Consider the following 17,553-nt stretch of genomic DNA (forward strand, 5'->3'; position numbering starts at 1 on the left):
ATCAAGCCACTGGCTGCGGGAGGAGAAGAGGGAGAGAAAGGGGAGAGGTTGGGGGTGAGAAGTAGATGGTTGTTTCTCTTGTGTGCCCTGACTGGGAGTCAAACCTGAGGTGTCCATATGCCAGGCTGATACTCTATCAACTGAGCCAACTGGCCAGGGTCTCGATTTCAAATTTTGATGTGATGAACACTTTGTGAACTTTTTGAATTCTTTGTGCATGGTGGCAAGTATTATTTTTAATATTAATGAAGTTCCTGCCAGCCCATGTTGCTACCCTGATTTTACAGATGAGGTGTCTGAGACTCAGAGAGGTGAAGTTATTTGCCCAGGGTCACACAGTAAGTGAATGGAAGAACAAGATTCCAAATTCTCATATGTCTGACTCCCAAACCAGTGCTTAGGTACACCTGTAAAGGAATTACAGTCTCTGAGACTGATGTCTTCATTCAACAAATATTCTTGGAGCCCATCAAACCCTGCCCTGCCCTTAAGCCTTGCTGCATGGGGACAGACTCATTGAGAAGTAATTACAATGCAGTATGATTAGTGCTAAAGCCCAGGATGCTGCTTGGAGCTGTGGGAAGACTGGGGGTATTACTATTCACTGGGCCTCTGGTGTAGTCAGAGAAAGCTCTCAGAAAGGAGAGATTTGAACAGAGTCTGTAAAGGTGGGTAGAATTTGGATGACAGACAAAGGAAGCATGAAGGACAGGCACACAACAGAACACCAGTTGTTGAACAGAGGAAGAAGGTGAGCTCTGGCCCTGGCTGGCTAGCTCAGTTGGTTAGTGTTGTCTCAATAAACCAAGGTTGCAGGTTTGGTTCCCTGTCAGGGCACATAAATAACCAATGAATGCATAACTAAATGGAACAACAAATCGATATTTCTTTCTCTCTCACTCTCTCTCCCTTTCTCTCTCTCTAAAATCAATTAAAAAAAGAAAAGATGAGCTGCGAGGGCAATGTGGTGAAAGAGGTTAGCAGGGGCCCATACCCACTTCATCTCAGAGAGCTGGCCTTGGACTTAGTCTATGGGCCGTAAGAGCCTCGAGGGATTCATTCATTCAAGAAATAGAGTTTGAGTACCTGCTGTGTGGCAGGCAGTATTTTTAGGTGTTGGGGATACCACAGTGAAAAAGATGAAAGAGGATACCTGCTCTCAGAATGCTTACATTTTAGTGGAGGAAACAGGCAGTAAACCACATTGACAGTAATCGAGTTCCAGAGATTGCTATGAAGAAAATGGGGCCCTGGCTGGTGGCTCCATATGGACATCCCAGGTTCGATTCCTGGTCAGGGCACACAGGAGAAGCGACCATCTGTTTCTCCACCCCTCCCTCTCCCCCTTCTCTCCCTCTTCCCCTCCTGCATCCAGTAGCTTAATTGGTTCAAGCATGGCCCCAGGCACTAAGGATAGCTCTGTTGGAGTGCATCAGCTTCAGGTGCTAAAAATAGCTTGGTACTCAACCATCAGCCCCAGATGGGGTTGCCAGGTGGATCCCAGTCGAGGCACATGCAGGAGTCTGCCTCACTATCTCCCCTCCTCTCATCTTAAAAAAAAAAAGAAGAATGAAACTTAGTGATAAAATGGAGAATCACTAAGGGAGAGCCTCCCTGAGGAGGTAGCCTTCCACCTGAGGCCAGAAGGAGCGGAAAAATGGAAAGAGAAGGGAAACAAAACTCTAGGTGAGAAGTCAGCCAGGTCAAAGGCCCCAGTTGGGAACACAGTTGACTTCCTCCGGTGTGGCTGACATGTGGTGTTCTTGTGGGGAGAAGTGAGGTCCTGCAGAGCACTGGAGGCCATAAAGGGGGGATTAGGCTTGTTCTAAAAGCAGCAGAGTTACTGGAGGGTTTCTGGACCAAGGACAAGGGTCTTTGCATTTCAGCCTTTGGACAGCTCCCTGTGCTGTGGACACAGTGCCTGGCCTCCAGCCTGTAGTCCCTGCTGCATGAGTGGGAAGTCTGAACAGAAGTAAAGTGTGCAGCATGGAGGCAAGTGGAGGCTCTGGGGCTGAGGGCAGTACCTCAGCAGCAGAGGGCCAAGGGTCCCAGTGGGTATGTGGTGAGATGCCAAAGACTCCGTTCTTGGTGCACTTAATAGTCTGAAAGAAACATATAAGTCAAGGTGAGGAGCAGGGAGCTCAGCACAGCACTTAGCCTGTGCCTAACAGGCTTTGGTGTGAAATTGGCTCCATGTGAGCCTAGCTAGGCTATGTGACCATAGGCCTCAGTTTCTTTCTTTTTTTTTTAGTGAGCACTCATGTGTTAGAGAGGGACAGACAGACAGGAAGGAAGAGAGATGAGAAGCATCAACTCACAGTTGCGGCACCTTAGTTGTTCATTGATTGCTTTCTCACACGTGCTTTGACCTGGGGGTCTCCAGCTGAGCCAGTGACCCCTTGCTCAAGCCAGAGATCTTGGACTCAAGCCAGCAACCTTGAGTTTCAAACCAGCGATCTTTGGGCTCAAGTCAGCCATCATGGGGTCTGTCTATGATCCCGTGCTCAAGCTGGCAACCTCAAGGGTTTCTAACCTCAGTCTTCAGCATCCCAGGTTGATGCTCTATCCACTGTGCCACCACCTGGTTAGTCTCAGTTTCCTCATATTTAAAATGGGGATAATACAAGTACCTAATAAAAGGTGAGGAGTCGGTGGAAACCTGAATATACTCATCAGGTCTTCCTTAGACTAAGTCCACAATACATTCTTTGTGTATTCATCCTACAGCTGGTTGATCTACCAATCCATCTTGCCTGTTCTTGTTTCTTTCAAGCTGCAGAAAAATAGAGATGGAGAAGTCTTAATTAAGAATGCTCCTTCAGCCTGGCCTGTGGTGGCGCAGTGGATAAAGCGTTAACCTGGAATACTGAGGTCGCAGGTTCAAAACCCTGGGCTTGCCCGGTCAAGGCACATATGGGAGTTGATGGTTCCTGTTCCTCCCCCTTCTCTCTCTCTCTCTCTCTCTCTCTCTCTCTCTCTCTCTCTCCTGCCATCTCTCTAAAATGAATTTAAAAAAAATAGTGCTCCTTTAGCTTCACCTCCCATTTATTGGTGGGGAAACTGAGGTCCAGAGAGCACAGGGAGCAGGCCATAGGTCACCAGATGGCCAGTTTCAGAATGGGGACCTGTTTGGTCTTACGACTTTTACCTTTTTTGAGCCATATCACGACACTTCTTAATTTCTTCTTACTTGATGTAACTCCTGGAAATCCTGGTGGGGTAGGAAGTTGGTGGTGTTGGGGGATGCGATAAGGAGTGTTTGTGTCAATGCATTTATCGAGCATGTGCTGCCTTCCTGCTGCAAAGACCTTGCTGCTTCTGAGATGCCTCTTCTGGATCTTCCCCTTGGCATTGAGCCAAACCTCTCTCTCAACCCATCCTTCCCACCGTCCATTGGTGACACCCTCAGGATCTACTCAGCCCCCGTGCCCAGCTGCCCACTTGCAAGCCCTCTAGAGTCCTGCAGACTCTCACTGGGACTTGTAGCCTCATCTGCATCCTCATGGCCCCTTCTTCCCCTGATGTCTGAGCCATTGTCCCAGCCTGCCCCTGGTCATCATGCCTGCAGACCCCCCTCCACCAGCTTATCCTCACGCCAGTCCCCCATGGACCTCCTTTACACAGACTCTCCGTGCTCAAAAGCCTTCCACTTACAACAGCAGATACAACCTCCAGGCTTATATGGTGTCCTGCTGGGATCTCTCTCATCTGAGTGTGATCCTTCCTCCTCCCATCTTTCGATGGCAGGAAAGACACTTCTGCATTCTTGGCCCTCATTCTTTACTCGTCCTTCTCCCCCACACTCCACCATCAGCCAGTCACCAATCCTGTTGGGTCTACCCTCAAAATTGCTTCTGGAGACACCTGCTCCTTTTCCACCTCCACTGTCACCACCCTGGCCCCAGCCATCATCTCTCAAGTGGACACCACCCATTTCTTCACAGCTGACTTCCCTCATGCTCTGGCCCCTTCAGACTAGCCTCCCACAGCAGCCAGAATTGTCCATGACAATGTCTACAGAACTATATCACCCCCTGGCTTAAAATCCTCTCCATGGTATCACACTGTACTTACAGTAAAGTCTGAAATCTTACTCTAGCTTGCAAGGCCTTGTGATCTGGCCCACTTTCCTCTCCCCCTTGTCTCCCACATCCCCCCTTTTCACTCTGCTCCAGCCAGACGTGCTTTCTTTTTGCTACTGGAATTGCCATGTTACTTGCTGCCTCAGGGCCATCCCCTTCTCTGTTCCTGTGGCCTGCATGCTCTTCCCCACATTCTTTGCCTTATGAATGGTCCAACTGCTGAATAAGTGCTACCTTCCCTCTTACATCAGGTATCCTATCTTGAAAGCATTTTTCCCAGCTTGGAATTACATATTTATGTGATGGCTTTTTAAAAAATATGTTTTTAATTTATTGACTTTAGAGAGAGAGAAAGGGAGAGAGAGAGTGAGAGAGACTAGAACACTGATCTGTTCCTATATGTGCCCTGACCAGGGATCAAACTGGCAACCTCCACGCTTCAGGATGATGCTCTAACCAACCGAGTCATCTGGTCAGGGCATGTGATGGCTTTTTAAAATTGTTTTCCTGCTTGACCAGGCGGTGGCGCAGTGGATAGAGCGTCGGACTGGGATGCAGAGGACCCAGGTTCGAGACCCCCAGGTCGCCAGCTTGAGCGCGGGCTCATCTGGTATGAGCAAAATCCCACCAGCTTGAACCCAAGGTCGCTGGCTCCAGCAAGGTGTTACTCAGTCTGCTGAAGGCCCACAGTTAAGGCACATGTGAGAAAGCAATCAATGAACAACTAAGGTGTTGCAACGCGCAATGAAAACTAATGATTGATGCTTCTCATCTCTCTCCGTTCCTGTCTGTCTGTCCCTGTCTATCCCTCTCTCTGACTCACTCTGTCTCTGTAAAAAAATAAATAAATAAATATTTTAAAAAAGATTAAAATTGTTTTCCCCTGAAAGCTATAAGCCATTTGCAGGGACAGGACTTCTTTGCTTTTCTTTTTCAAAAAAATTTTTGCTTTACTGAGGTATGCGGGTAACCACTCGTTCTTTGAGCATAACAATGGCCTGGCACATATTATGTGACTCAGTGATGGAATATTAGGCTATTCATCAACTCCTGTCTTCCCTTCGGACTGTGAGCTCCTGAGGCAGATCCAAACTCATCTCTGGGGCCTCAGCCCCCAGCCCAGGGCTTGTCACTAACTGACACATAGGAAATGTTTGAAGTGAAGGAAATGGGGAACTGCTGGGGTCCTTCAGCAGAAGGAGTCGATGTATTGCTGAGTATCACAAACAGGCCAGTGGGGGTTTGGGCTGGAGGAGAGTCCAGTGTCCCTGAGTGGGCAGGGATGGCTTTCTGCTGGAGGATGGGGAGCATTTCAAAGCTCTAAGGAGGCCCATGGCAGAGTAGAGAAAGAGCAAGCTGTGAGAACAGATCTGGTTTGAATCCTGCTCCACTACTCACATGCTGTGTGACATGGGTCAAGTGACTTCACCTCTCTGAGCTCTAATTCATCAGTGAAAAGGAGATGATAACAGACATTACCTCCTGAGATTGTCATGAAAATTAGAAATAATGATTTGGTTCAATTAGCGCAGAATAGACAGTGATGCTGCTGCTGCTAAAATATTTTAAGTCCCCGGATGCTGCGTGCTATTGAGTAGAACATGGAATGTATACAGCTTGACCTTGACTTAGGGCCACTGGAGAAGAAGTTCTGAGGGCAGGCCCAAGGGTGAAGCAGATGTGTAAGTAGGAAGTGAAGGCTCAAGCTCAGAGGCCAGCAAGGTGGGCACAACATGGGCAAGCAGTGCCCAGAGCAGGCCAGGCTGGGTTTGATTTGAGAGTATTGGAGGCCTGTTAGAAGACTGCAAGATTGCATAGCCATGTAGTAAGACAGCCAGACATCCTTTTGTCTGCGTGTCTGTCTGACACCTTCATCCTGTTTTCCCATGTATTCGGGCCCCTTAGCTAGCTTTCCCTGTTCCCCTAGAGGCTGCCCTGACCTAGACTCTGCTGTTGGCCGGCTGATGTGCTGAGATGCACAGGGAGGTTGGTTTCAATGATTCAAGCATGAGCTTGTCCTCTGGCTCAGCCGTTGGCTCACATTGTGGCCTGCAACCCAGCCTCCCTACTGTTTGCCAAGCTGGGCGTCTGAGAGGCCTCTGAGCTCCACATGCCACCGCCCTACAGATTAGGCGGCACTTACAAGAAAGACCTCTTGGGTCCCCACGCAGCACGAGGACAAGGCCAGGGGCTCAGTGGAGATGTTGCCAGACACAGCAGGATCCAGAAAGAGGCTGGGGAACCAAGCTGCAGACAGGGTCCCCAGGGGCAGCCAAAAGGGAGAGGCCACCGCTGGGCGCCCTGAGGGGTGAAGAATCCTGCTCTACTGTCCCTGGTGGGCTGGCTGCTCCCCCTACCTCTCCCCGCTGGGCCCCCGGGGGACCTCGCTCTAATAATGTATTTGATCGACTCGCCAGCCGCGTACAAGCGATTATTGTCTTGTCGGGAGTCAAACGTATCGATCCGGTGAGAAATATGAGCGGAGCAATGGGGCCCGCGTGTCAGTTACCAGCCCCGCTGGCCCTGGGGAGCCCCCTGCGTCTCCTTTAATTACCGCTCAACCCTGAGCCCAGCCTAGCCTCCCCTCACTGCCTCCCGCCTCCCTCCAAGGCTCCCTGCACCCCCACAGCCCCTGCTGCTCCCTAGCTCCCATGCCCTACCTGTCTTGCTCAGTATGGTTTGAGGCCTCTTCTCCAGCAGAGAGGCCACCATCTCCCCTGCCTGGGCCACCCCTTTCCTAGCCGCCAGGCCCTACCCAACAAGTGTACCCCAAGCTCTGTTCCTCTGTCCTCTTCCAGGCCAGGGGATATCTCACGCCCATTTTCCTTCAAGATTCCTGGACTCCAGCTCAGGGATTCAGTTCTGGTCTTCCTGAGGCTATAACTGTGCGGCCAACATGGGAGGCCAGAGGGGTGGGATGACTTCATCATGGGGGGAGCATGTAAGGCCTTTCCCTGCACCCCTATTCAAAATGAGCAAAGCTTCTCTCCTTGCTCACCAGAAGGGGGTGACAGTGGTCATGTCCAAAAGCACACTTTACACATGAGCGATGGTGACTAGACCCAGAGTAGAGCATGCAGGTGGCTTGGTGGGGTTCCAGTCCCCCTATAATGTCCTTATGACTCTCATTTCCAAATCCCCCGAACATAAGTCCTAAATCAAAACAGAGTGTACTGGGCAAATGAAGATTTAAGACAAGGCTTCAATACCCCACTGCCACCAGGCTGCTGTCCGGAAGACCCTCATGTATAGAAATCCTGCATGAGCAACAGAGAGAGAAAGAGAGAGAGAGAGAGAGAGAGAGAGACAGCAGGAGGCAGGAGGTCTAAGTTGGAGCTTTGTTGGTGGTGCTGGGTGGTCTCTGGATTTCTTCAGTGAAATGGCCTTTACATTATGGAGCGTAGACAGCTGGGAACTGTCCCCTCTCTATGCCGATGTAAGGACTGCTGGTCATTTGCACCCAGTGGGCCTGCCAGCCTGCTTGCTGGGCATGTCTGGGTGCGCAGGGCCCGGACAGACAGAAGGGTACTCGTGAAGGTCTGCCTGTGTTACATACTGCATGAGTGTGCATGGGTGTGAGTGTGGGCACACATGGCCAGGAGGCCTGCCTGGGCATACATGTGTAGATGTGCCTTTATGCCCGTGTGTCCACAGGAGGGAGCAGAGGGGGTGTCTGAACATGCCAGTGGGCAGGGAGGGCTGGTGTTGGGGCCTGGGCGGAGGAGTGTTCCTGTGTGTTTGCGTGCGCACATGTGTGTGTGAAGTGCTGGGATTCGTGTGTAAAAATATTTGAGTGTGTGTGTGGGGGGGAGGGTTGAGTCCAGGCGTCAATGTGCTTGTGTGTGGTTTGGGGGTCCCCCAACGTGGGGCCCAGTGAGTACTGCAGGGCCCAGGGAGGGCAGAGGGGGCTGTTTGGAGGAGCCAGGCAGCCCGGCAGCCTCGTACCTGGCACTGGGAGGAGGAAGAGAGCAACGTCTCGGCAGCCCCTTTGTCTGTGCCGTCCTGCGCCTTTGTGTGACCCTCGCAGGTGTGCACGCTGGGGCGGAGGAGGGGTGGGCGGGGAGGGGAGCGGCGGGAGGGGCTCCCTTCTCCGCAGCCGGCCCCGCCCTCCCGCCCATTGGCTGTGCGTTGCCGCCCTCTGGCGGGCGCGGAGGGGAGCGCTGGGCCGGGTCGCCGCGGCGCGAAGAGCCCGCCAGCAGCCGGGAGACCGGGCGCTCCCCTCCAGCGGAGCCGCCTCAGGCGTCTGTATTTGCCCCCTGACAGACTTCTTGCTGCTCCAGGTCAAAGCCCCTTCCTCCTGCCTGCACCGCCACTGCCCTTAGTGTTGGCCTCGGCAGCCTCACCTGCGGACAGGTGCAGGGCAGGGTCGCCTTCTTCCCACGGCCGTGCCAGGAACCCACCGCGAACGCCGCCTCCTATTGTGCTTTCTGGCTCTGGACTCTTGTGAAGGCCACCCACCTCTCTTATCCTTAGTCTTTTCTTCTGTAAAATGGGGAAAGTAGTGATCGCTTCAAGAAATGCCACTTGTCAAGTGTGAGGTGCAGGGCCTGACATTAGGAAAGCTCCCCCCCCACCCCAAGGAACCTTCTAGCCAATGTTTTAGTGTTATTATTGTGGTTATGGACCCTCCGTCTCTCCCAGGCCCACACACACTGTTCCAGATTTGCCCTGGAGGCAGCAGGGGGCTGGGCAGCTGTTGCAGGCACCTCCTGGAGTCACCACCGTGGGAGTCAGCTCTTCCAGCGGGCTTGAGCCCTGCCCCGCTACCCCCACTTCCCCAACACACAAGATTTGGGGTCGCAGCCAGGGTATTTTCCCTTCCGAAGGGGGCGGGCCCTGTGGTTTCCTCCCAGGGTGACTTCCGGCAGAGAGGGCTTGGCCCCCAGAGAGGGCGGGGAGATGACACAGTTGTTCCCCCAGCCCCGCGGGGCAGGCAGCGCGGTTCACTCCAGCATGGGGGCTCCAGGTAAGGGGCCGGCGCCGCTGCTCAGGAATGTGCGCAGCTCCTCGGGGTTTGTCCTGTGTGCCCATCGCATGCCTGCCCTGCCCTTCCTCCTTAGCTGTCTCCTCTGTCCTTTCACTCTGTACCTCAGCACTTCCCCTTCCCACCCTTCCACATCAGACTTCTGGGGGCTTCCAACCTCCTCTCCCCAACTCTGCCTCTCTGTTCTTAAGGGGGGAGGGATGCAATCAGGTGTTGGTAACTGGTCCTTGTATGGAGGACCAGTGAGTAGGTGGGTGACATGAGTCCGGGTGCAAACCATTTGGGAGGTTGAATGAGTTGCTGGACTTTTGAGCGTGTGTGTCTGTGTACCCTATGTGAGAGGGAGTCGTGAGTTTCCTGACTGTAACTGTCATGTGTCTGTGTATGACAGAGAGTGGGGTATTGTAGAGGTAGGTGGCCTTGGCAGTGATCTCTTGGCTCACTTTCTCACTTCATTCACCTCAGATGTCACCTCTTCAGGAAAGCCTTCCCTGACCTCCCCATCTAAACTGGCAATTTATCCCATCACCCTCTGTCCCCTTGGCCTGCTTTGTCTTTTCTTCATGGCACTTACCACTGCCTGAAAATTTATTATGTGTTTGTGTGTTTGTAACTGCCCGCCTGCTATGTCAGTTGACTGAGTGAAATTGTGTGTCAGGCACAGTACAAGGCAGTTTGGGTTGGTTGTCTCATCTGGTGTAATGTGTCTATCTCTGTATATCATTTGGTTTTGGGTTCATGGTAGAAATAGAGGTAACTGTGCTGAGTTATCTCTCAGTAGTACTGATGGGACAATTAAATGAGATAATATATGTGAATGCTTAACACAGTGCCTGGAACATGTCAAGCATCAATATGTCATGATTGTTTTATTTGTGGCCATATAGGCATGACTTTGGGTATGTGTCATATTTGTGGGTGTCCGTGGGGATAAGGCTTGCTCTGCTGCACACCATCCTGTGTTCATCAGTGTATGTGGTCCTTCATCAGCATGTATTTATTCAGTAGCTCTGTGCTGGGTGTTGGAAATACAATGGGAAGGGAGTTTCAGTTCTGTCCACCTGTAGTCCCCAGTCCAGGGGGGAGATAGATCTGTCACTGAAGGGTGGAGGATGCACATGGCAGGAGAGTCAGGCCTGGGATACTGAGGCACAGGGGACTGTGGGAGCCCTGAAGACTTGCCCAGTTCAGGTTAGGGGGTGTCAGGGAGGGCTTCTTGAAGGAAAGGGTGTGTCTGGGCTAACGGGAAGGACAAGTGGGGCAAGCAAGGCAAAAAGGTGAGAAGAGGATTGAGATGGAAAGTAGACATGTTTCAGGATGGCATGTGATTACATTCTGAAGTGATTGTACATACAACTGTGTATGTGTGTGTGCACATACATGCCACCATGTATCCAGCGCATCTGTGCACACATGTTGTTTGCTTCACACTGGCTCATCCCTGTCTGGGGTTGGATGGGAGTCTCATATGTGTCAAGCACTGGGTTAGACCCTTTACTTGCGATTTCTCCCAGGGTGCTGCCTGGGAGGCCTGACCTGGGTCCCCCCACCTCGACAGGAATTCATACATTATGTGGCCTTGGGAAGAGCACTTAGGCTTCCTGGTCTTGGGCTGCACGTCGGTGAACTGGGTTCAAGGGTCGGCCCTGGCCATCTCCCAGGATGAGGTGGCTTTGGGCGTATGAGTGTGCGCACATCTGTGTGTCTGTCTGAGTGTTACTCGGATGTGTGAGTGTGTGAATGTCTGTTTGTGCATCTGTTTGAGTGACCTAGATATGTGTGTGCATATCTGTCTGAGTGACTTGGATATGTGAATGTCTGTCTTCCTGTGTGTTACTTTGGATGTATAAATGTGTGAATGTCTCTTTGTGTGTCTGTTTGAGTGACTGGACCTGTGAATGTGTGCACGTCTGTATGTCTGTGAGTGACTGTGTGTGCATCTGAGTATGTGCACATCTGTATCTGTATTTCCATCTGTGAGAGACTCAACATGTGTGAGTGTGTGCGTCTTGGTGTGACTCGGTGTGTGAGTGTGTGTAAGCAAGCACAGGTGTGCACACTCATATCTGGGTGTGATTTGCATACCTGCCCATGTCATTGTGTCTGGGCCTTTGTCTTCATCTGCACACATTCCTGTTTGGGATCTGTGCACACCTGGGGATGTTTGCAGGTCTCCGTCAGTGCCTGGAGTCCTGCCCGGCTGTGGCTCTGGTGTGTGTGCTGTGGCAGCTCTTGCCTATTGTCAGCACAGCTGTGGGGCCACATCTCTTGTTGTGTCTGCCCATAATTCCATCCCTCCCTCCCTCCCGCTCAGAAGTATTCACTCCATTGAGGCTGGCCAGGGGCAGCTGTGGGGTTGTGGAGGTGTGAGGTGTGGTTCCTGAGGAGGCCGGACCAGGCCAGCTGGGCCTGCAGAGGTTCCCGGCAGCGCAAACCCAGCCCAAAGGGGCTCCCAGGCCAAGCCTTGATTGAAGCAGGTTGTGGAGGCCGGGGACCCAGGGGACAGGCCAAGTGGGGCCAGGAGGGGTGAGGGGCAGCCCTTGGGCCCTCTATATTTAGCCCCATTTTCGGTAAGTGCTAACGAGAAGCTGACCCAGGTCTGCTAAAACCGGCTGGGGGAAATGCAGAGGAGAAGTGAAAGTCGGGGCGGGAGGGGCGCGGGAGGGGCCAGGAGAGAAGGGCAGCCAGAATCTCTGGCCTGGGGCAAGCGGGCAAGCCGGTGTGAGGCCAGGGGTGTTGGGCAGCCCTGGGTGGGTCTGACTCTGAAGGTTGTGGGCGTCAAGGGGACCATAGTGTTCTACATCGTTTTCCCTGCCTGTTCAGCTGAAAAGTTACACAGTGCCTGGGATGAGAAGGGTAGGAGGGCCTTTCTGTGTGAATGAAGCTTGGAGAAGGGCTTTGAAAACTTCCAGGGGGCAGGTGCACATTAGACTTATGCGGGGGAGGGATTTTTAAAAATCCAATACTCAGGTCACACCCTGTCCCAGTGGAATTATGTCTGGGGTGGGAATAGCACTAGTATTTCTATAGTTAAGAGAGCGGGGCATGGGGCAGCTTTGCTTGGGCCCAGGTGCAGACTGCCTGCAGGGTACATGGCTCAGTGGCCTCTTGCTGGGGTTGGCAGTGCCCTTCAGTCTCCACTGAGTCATCATTTGGCTTTGGTTCATGGAGGAAATAGAGTCCTTTCTTCGCTCTTGATGGGGATGGTCTGATGAGACCCTTTTCTCCGACGGGGCTCTGGTGGAGAAGAGCAGCACTGGCCATGTGGCCATCAGTCCAGCCTATGGTGCAGTGGCGTGCGGCTGTGTGTGGTGGGGACATTAGAGAGAACAAAGGAAAGACAGTGATGGAAATGTCCCCTCAAACCACTTTTGTCCCTCCACTATCCTTGCAGTGGTGATGTTACCTTAAAGGTGTAGGTTGGGGTTGCTTGAGGATTGGGCTGAGGGTCAACTTGCCAGGTGACAGCAGGAAGAGAGACTTGTTTGGGACAGGATTGGATCTTGGTTCCTCGGAGGTTCTTTCATGCATTTATTTATTCCAAAGACACAGTCCCAGCCTGTGCGGCAACGACTCCAGCCTGGGCCCATGGGCTGGGGCTGGGGATTACTGCCCCCACGGTCAGGATGTGTTAGGGAGCAGGAGCAGGGGGATCCCAGATAAGAGACACTGACCACTGGGGGAGTCAAGGAGGACCTCAGAGGAGGTGACATAGGATCTGGGGCCTTAGAGAGAGCAGGAATTTGCTGCTAGAGATGGGAAAGGTGGCCCCAGGTGGCAGAAGAGCAGAGGCCAAGACCTGGAGGAGGGAGAACTGGGCTTGGGGCCACCCTTGTTCATTGGACACACATGTCCTGGGCAGTGCCAGGCACCCTAAGATGAGTCACACCTGCCCTTGAGGGGGTCCTAGTTTGCTGGGAGAGACATACTGGGACCCAGATGGCTACAGCCTCTAGGACAGTAATGAGGCTGGGTCAGGGTGGAAGGAGCAAGGAAGGGACACCTGGGAGCATCAAGGGTGGTGACTCCATATAGGATGGAGCCTGTGATGACTAGGAGGTTGTCAAGCTAATGGAGTAGAGAACAAGGTTCCAGGCAGAGAGACCAGCCCGTGACAAGGTCTCAGGAAATACTTGTTAAATGACAGAGAGACAGCAGGACAGAGGCAGAGACAAGTAAGAGACAGAGCCACAGGGAGGGACAGTCAGAAACACTGATAACCTATTTTTCTGAGCTTGGTGATGCCAGGGACCCAGTGATGAGTTGAACCCAACTTTGTGTCCTAGTCTGGGGGAAAAGGACTGGGACACAGCCAGCCACAGCCCTGTGGGCTTGGGGCTAAGACAATGGGAGGGCACTACCGTGGGAAATTGTATTAGTCTGCTGGGGCTGCTGTAACTAATAGCGCAACTGGGTGACTTAAAATTTTTCTCAAAATTCTGGAAGCTAGGTGTCCAAGGTCGAAGTATCAGCAAGGCTGGTTTCTTCTGATTCCTCTCTCCTTTGCTTAGGATGGTTGTCTTTTCCCTGTGTCTTCACTTTGTGTATGTCTGTGTCCCAATCACCTTTTCCTATAAGAACACCAGTCATATTGGATTAGAGCCTACCATAATGACCTTATTTTAGCTTAATTACCTCTTTAAAGAGCCTATCTCTAAATACAGTTTCATTCTGTGGTACTGGGAATCAGGGCTTCAACATATGAATACTGGGGGACACAATACAGCCCATACAGGCCAAAGGTGAGCATGTACTTTCTGGGGTGGAGGTGAGGCTAGAGGCTGCCCTGGTCTGCAGCAAGAGGCATTCGGTAGCTAGGCGGGGAGTAGAGAACCTGCAAGGCCTGGACTCCTGTGAAACCGACCCCCAAGCAGAAGGAGATGCCTGGGGTGGTTGAACAGCATGATGCATGAGTGGGTAGAGACGGCAGTGGAGGGTGGCAGGCGCCACACCCTGAAGGCAAGGGGACAGGGCTGAGCAGGGGTTTCGGGGATGCTGGGAGTGAGAGGGTTTAGGGCTGCCTTAGGGTTAGCTGTGGTCTGGAGCAGGGCCGCATGGCAGCTCCCTCTGTGTCCTCTGTGTCTCAGCATCGTTGCCAGTCGGTGCCCCAGCCCAGTACCCGGAAACAGGCTGAGCTCCCATACTGTCCTGAGCACTGCCCCCCACCTCATCCTCATCAGCCTGTGCCTTAAGAGGACTATGTGCTAGCTTATTCTTTTGGGGTTTTTTTTTTTTTTTGCTTTTAATTTTTTCTTTTTTGTGTGAAAACAATGTACAAATAGTAAAGTGCCCAAATTTTAAGTGTACAAGCTGATGAATTTTACATGCGTACAAACTCATGTGAACTACCAAACAGATCAAGATGCAAAACAAAGCCTTTCCAGCCCCTGCAGCCTTCCTCGTGCCCTGCCCCACTCATTTAACTTTGATCACCTGATAGCATCTTGCCTCTTTCTGAGCTTTGAGTAATCGGAGTCTTAATGTCTGTCCCCTTTTGTGTCTGACATCTTTCCCTCGGCGTCAAGTCTGTGAGATTCAGTGGTCTGTGATGCAGGAGTCCTTTTCCCTGCTGTGGAGGATTTCACTGTATGGACATACCACATTTTGTTGATCCATTCCCCAGTTGACAGGCCCTTGAGTTATTTGCAGTTCAGGGCCTTCACTAGAGAGATGCTGGGAACACATGCACCTGTGGGCATTGGTTGGCAGGACACCCGGGAGTGGACATCTGGAGTCATAGGAGGGGCACCACTTAGCTTTCCCAATTCGTGCTTGTATGATTTATATTCCCACAAGTGGTGTGTGACCTGGCTTTTAATTTTTTAATTTTTAAGAATTTATTGATTGATTTTTAGAGAGGAAGGAGAAAGACAGAGAGAAAGAAATCGATTTGTTTTTCTGCTTATCCATGCATTCATTCGTTGGTTCCTGTATGTGCCCTGACCAGGAATCGAAGCCACACCCCAGCATATGGGGATGAGGCTCTAACCCACTGAACTACCTGGTCAGGCCTTTTAAGTCTGACCTGGCTTTTTTTTTTTTTTTTTAATTTTTTTAATTGATTTTTTTCAAGAGAGGAAAGGAGAGAGGGAGGGAGAGAGACAGGAACATCAATCTGTTCCTGTATGTGCCCTGACCAAGGATCAAATAGGTGACCTCCCTGCTTTAGGACGATGCTCTAAGCAACCAAGCTATCCATCCAGGGCAGACCTGGCTTTTTTAATCAGGAATTTTAAACCTGAGCAATGTTTCATGTCGTGTAATCCTCAGTTACAAAATTCCTGGACTTCTCTTTCAGTTGCTGAGGACGTCCCAGCTCTCTCTTTAGCTGGCCTTCTTAAATATGTGGTGCAGAGCATGCTAGAGTTGGACAGCTCCTTTGATAGGACGGGGTCACGGTGTGTGGGGGGATTTGGAGTGACTTGAGGGAGAGACATTTGGGTTTGAGTCAGGGTTATGAGTAAGGTCTGAAGCCAAGTTGGGAATCAAGTCCAGATGAAGATCTTGGCCTATCTGGATGGAAGTTGAGACCCAGGGTGGGTGCAAAGATTGCGAATGGGTCAGGAAGAAGCCCAGATTTGCACAGGGGTGTAGGACCAGGAGGGATTGGGCTCGAGTTGGTGTCAGGTGAGTTTGGGTTGGGGTAACTATTGGAGATGAGGTGGGTGGAAATCGTGACTGAGGTTCATTAGCCTGTAGCAGTCCTAATTAAAAGTGGGAACACTGGAGTCATGGAAATGGAGTCCAATCAAGGCACTTCTGTTATCTCATGGTGCTCTTGGGGAGGCAACATCCTCAGAGCCTCAGTTTCCTTCTCTGTGAAACAGGGTAATATTAGCACCAACTGCTAACGTGAGTTTGGAGTCACACTTAGTGCTTGCCACTGGTAAGCAATCAGCTTTCCACCGTTAGCATCTGAGCTCTAAGAAGACAGGACCCAGGTCTCCATTGCTCTGTGTCCCCTGGTGCCAGCTTGCTGCTTGCCCCCTCCCCTTGGCCACCTCCTTTCATTTCTGGGGTCTCCAGTCCTATAGAAAGGAATTGCATTTTAGAGGCCAGGCATTCACTGGGGTTTGGGTGTTTAGATGGAATTCAAGGCTGAAGTCCCAGGGAAGGTATAGGATGACGTGTGAGGACAAGGTTAGGGGCAGAGCGGAAGGAGTTGGAGGGCTTTACTGAGGTCAGAGTGCGGCTGCTAGGCCCGCGCCCCAAATGCAAGCAGGGAGGCCAGTGGGAGTGAGGTGTGGACGGGAAAGTGGTGGGCCGGGGCAGAGGCCAGTGGGCGGCTGAATCACACTCAGAGATCTTAAAACCCGCTCCTTTGGGGATGCAACAGTCCTGTCACATCCCCCAGGCCCCACTCAGAGTGGAAAACATGCCTCAGCTGAAACCTGGTGAGGCAGGCTGGGCGCCTGGGCGGCACGCCTGAGCCAGAGGCCCCCGGCTGACTCCCCTTTGGAACGTCACCCACCTCCTCCCGGGCAGCCGGCCAGCTGAGTCCTCTCGCAACCACCGACCACTGTCTGCCTCCTGTCCTGCCCTAGAGTCTCCCAGGGGCAACCCTCCCTGTGCACCTTCAGGAGGGTGAAAAGGATCAGGCAGGAGCCCCAAGGCCGGAAGACCCCCACACTTGTCCTCCCAGAGAAGTGCACAGGCCCGGGGCCAGGGCATGCTCCCAGAAGGAGACTGTTGCAAGGTGGCAGGGGGTGAGGGCAGCTTGGGGAGAGGCTGGGGCGGTACTGGAGGAAGGGCCGATAGCCCTCCTGGCTTCCCCTTCCTCACCCCACTTCTGTCCCTCTTCTGTCTCCAGAAATAAGAATGTCTAAGCCCCTGGAGGCCGAGAAGCAAGGTCTGGATTCCCCGTCAGAGCACACAGGTGTGTGGGAAAGCGGAGGGTGGGCAGGGGGCAGGTGTGGTGGGAGCTGCGGGAGCCACTGGGGACAACTCGCCTTTTCCTTCTCATTGCAGACACTGAAAGAAATGGACCAGACACTAACCACCAGGTCAGCAGGGAACGGATGAGCAGGAGGTTGGGATAGGGGAGAAGGGAGCAGAAGGGGGCTTTGTGGGGGACAGACAGGGTGTCAGAAGCTGCTTCATCTCAGTGGTCCCATCCCAACCCTGATTTTCTCTTCACAGAACCCCCAGAATAAGACCCCCCCATTCTCTGTGTCCCCAACTGGCCCCAGCACCAAGGTAAGCACCTGTCAGAACAGCCAGGGCACGGGGTGGGGGAGGGACATCCTGTAATGCTTGGCAGGTGCTTTTGGGAGAGGATCCCACAGACTGCCATGGGTCCAGGGCCTGAGGGAGCACCTTGCCCTGATACCTTGGTGACAAGGCTCCTCCCACCCCTTCTCACCCTCAGGCACCCGCCCCAGGCCTGTGACTCACCCAGGCTCCTTCCCCTTCCCTAGGGGGTGGGGGTGGCCAGGGAAATCCCCCCCAGAGCCCCAGGGCGATGAACAACAGGAAGCCAAGGGCCCG

The 17,553-nt window shown here is 52.5% G+C and overlaps 1 protein-coding gene across 7 annotated transcripts in view; it reads left to right on the forward strand.

The window, feature by feature from the left end:
* The first annotated feature begins 8,967 nt into the window (after positions 1-8,967).
* Positions 8,968-17,553, forward strand: part of POU2F2 (POU class 2 homeobox 2) — a 40,507-nt gene continuing 31,921 nt past the window's right edge. For all 7 annotated transcript variants that reach the window (XM_066373622.1, XM_066373623.1, XM_066373621.1 and 4 more), the window contains exons 1-4: positions 8,968-9,048; positions 16,877-16,942; positions 17,035-17,069; positions 17,206-17,262. In XM_066373622.1, the coding sequence (XP_066229719.1) occupies positions 8,982-9,048; positions 16,877-16,942; positions 17,035-17,069; positions 17,206-17,262 (225 nt within the window). In that variant the 5' untranslated portion in view covers positions 8,968-8,981. The remainder of the gene's footprint in view (positions 9,049-16,876; positions 16,943-17,034; positions 17,070-17,205; positions 17,263-17,553) is intronic.

This window comes from Saccopteryx leptura, chromosome 3, assembly GCF_036850995.1.
Source record: "Saccopteryx leptura isolate mSacLep1 chromosome 3, mSacLep1_pri_phased_curated, whole genome shotgun sequence".
Taxonomy (NCBI): domain Eukaryota; kingdom Metazoa; phylum Chordata; class Mammalia; order Chiroptera; family Emballonuridae; genus Saccopteryx; species Saccopteryx leptura.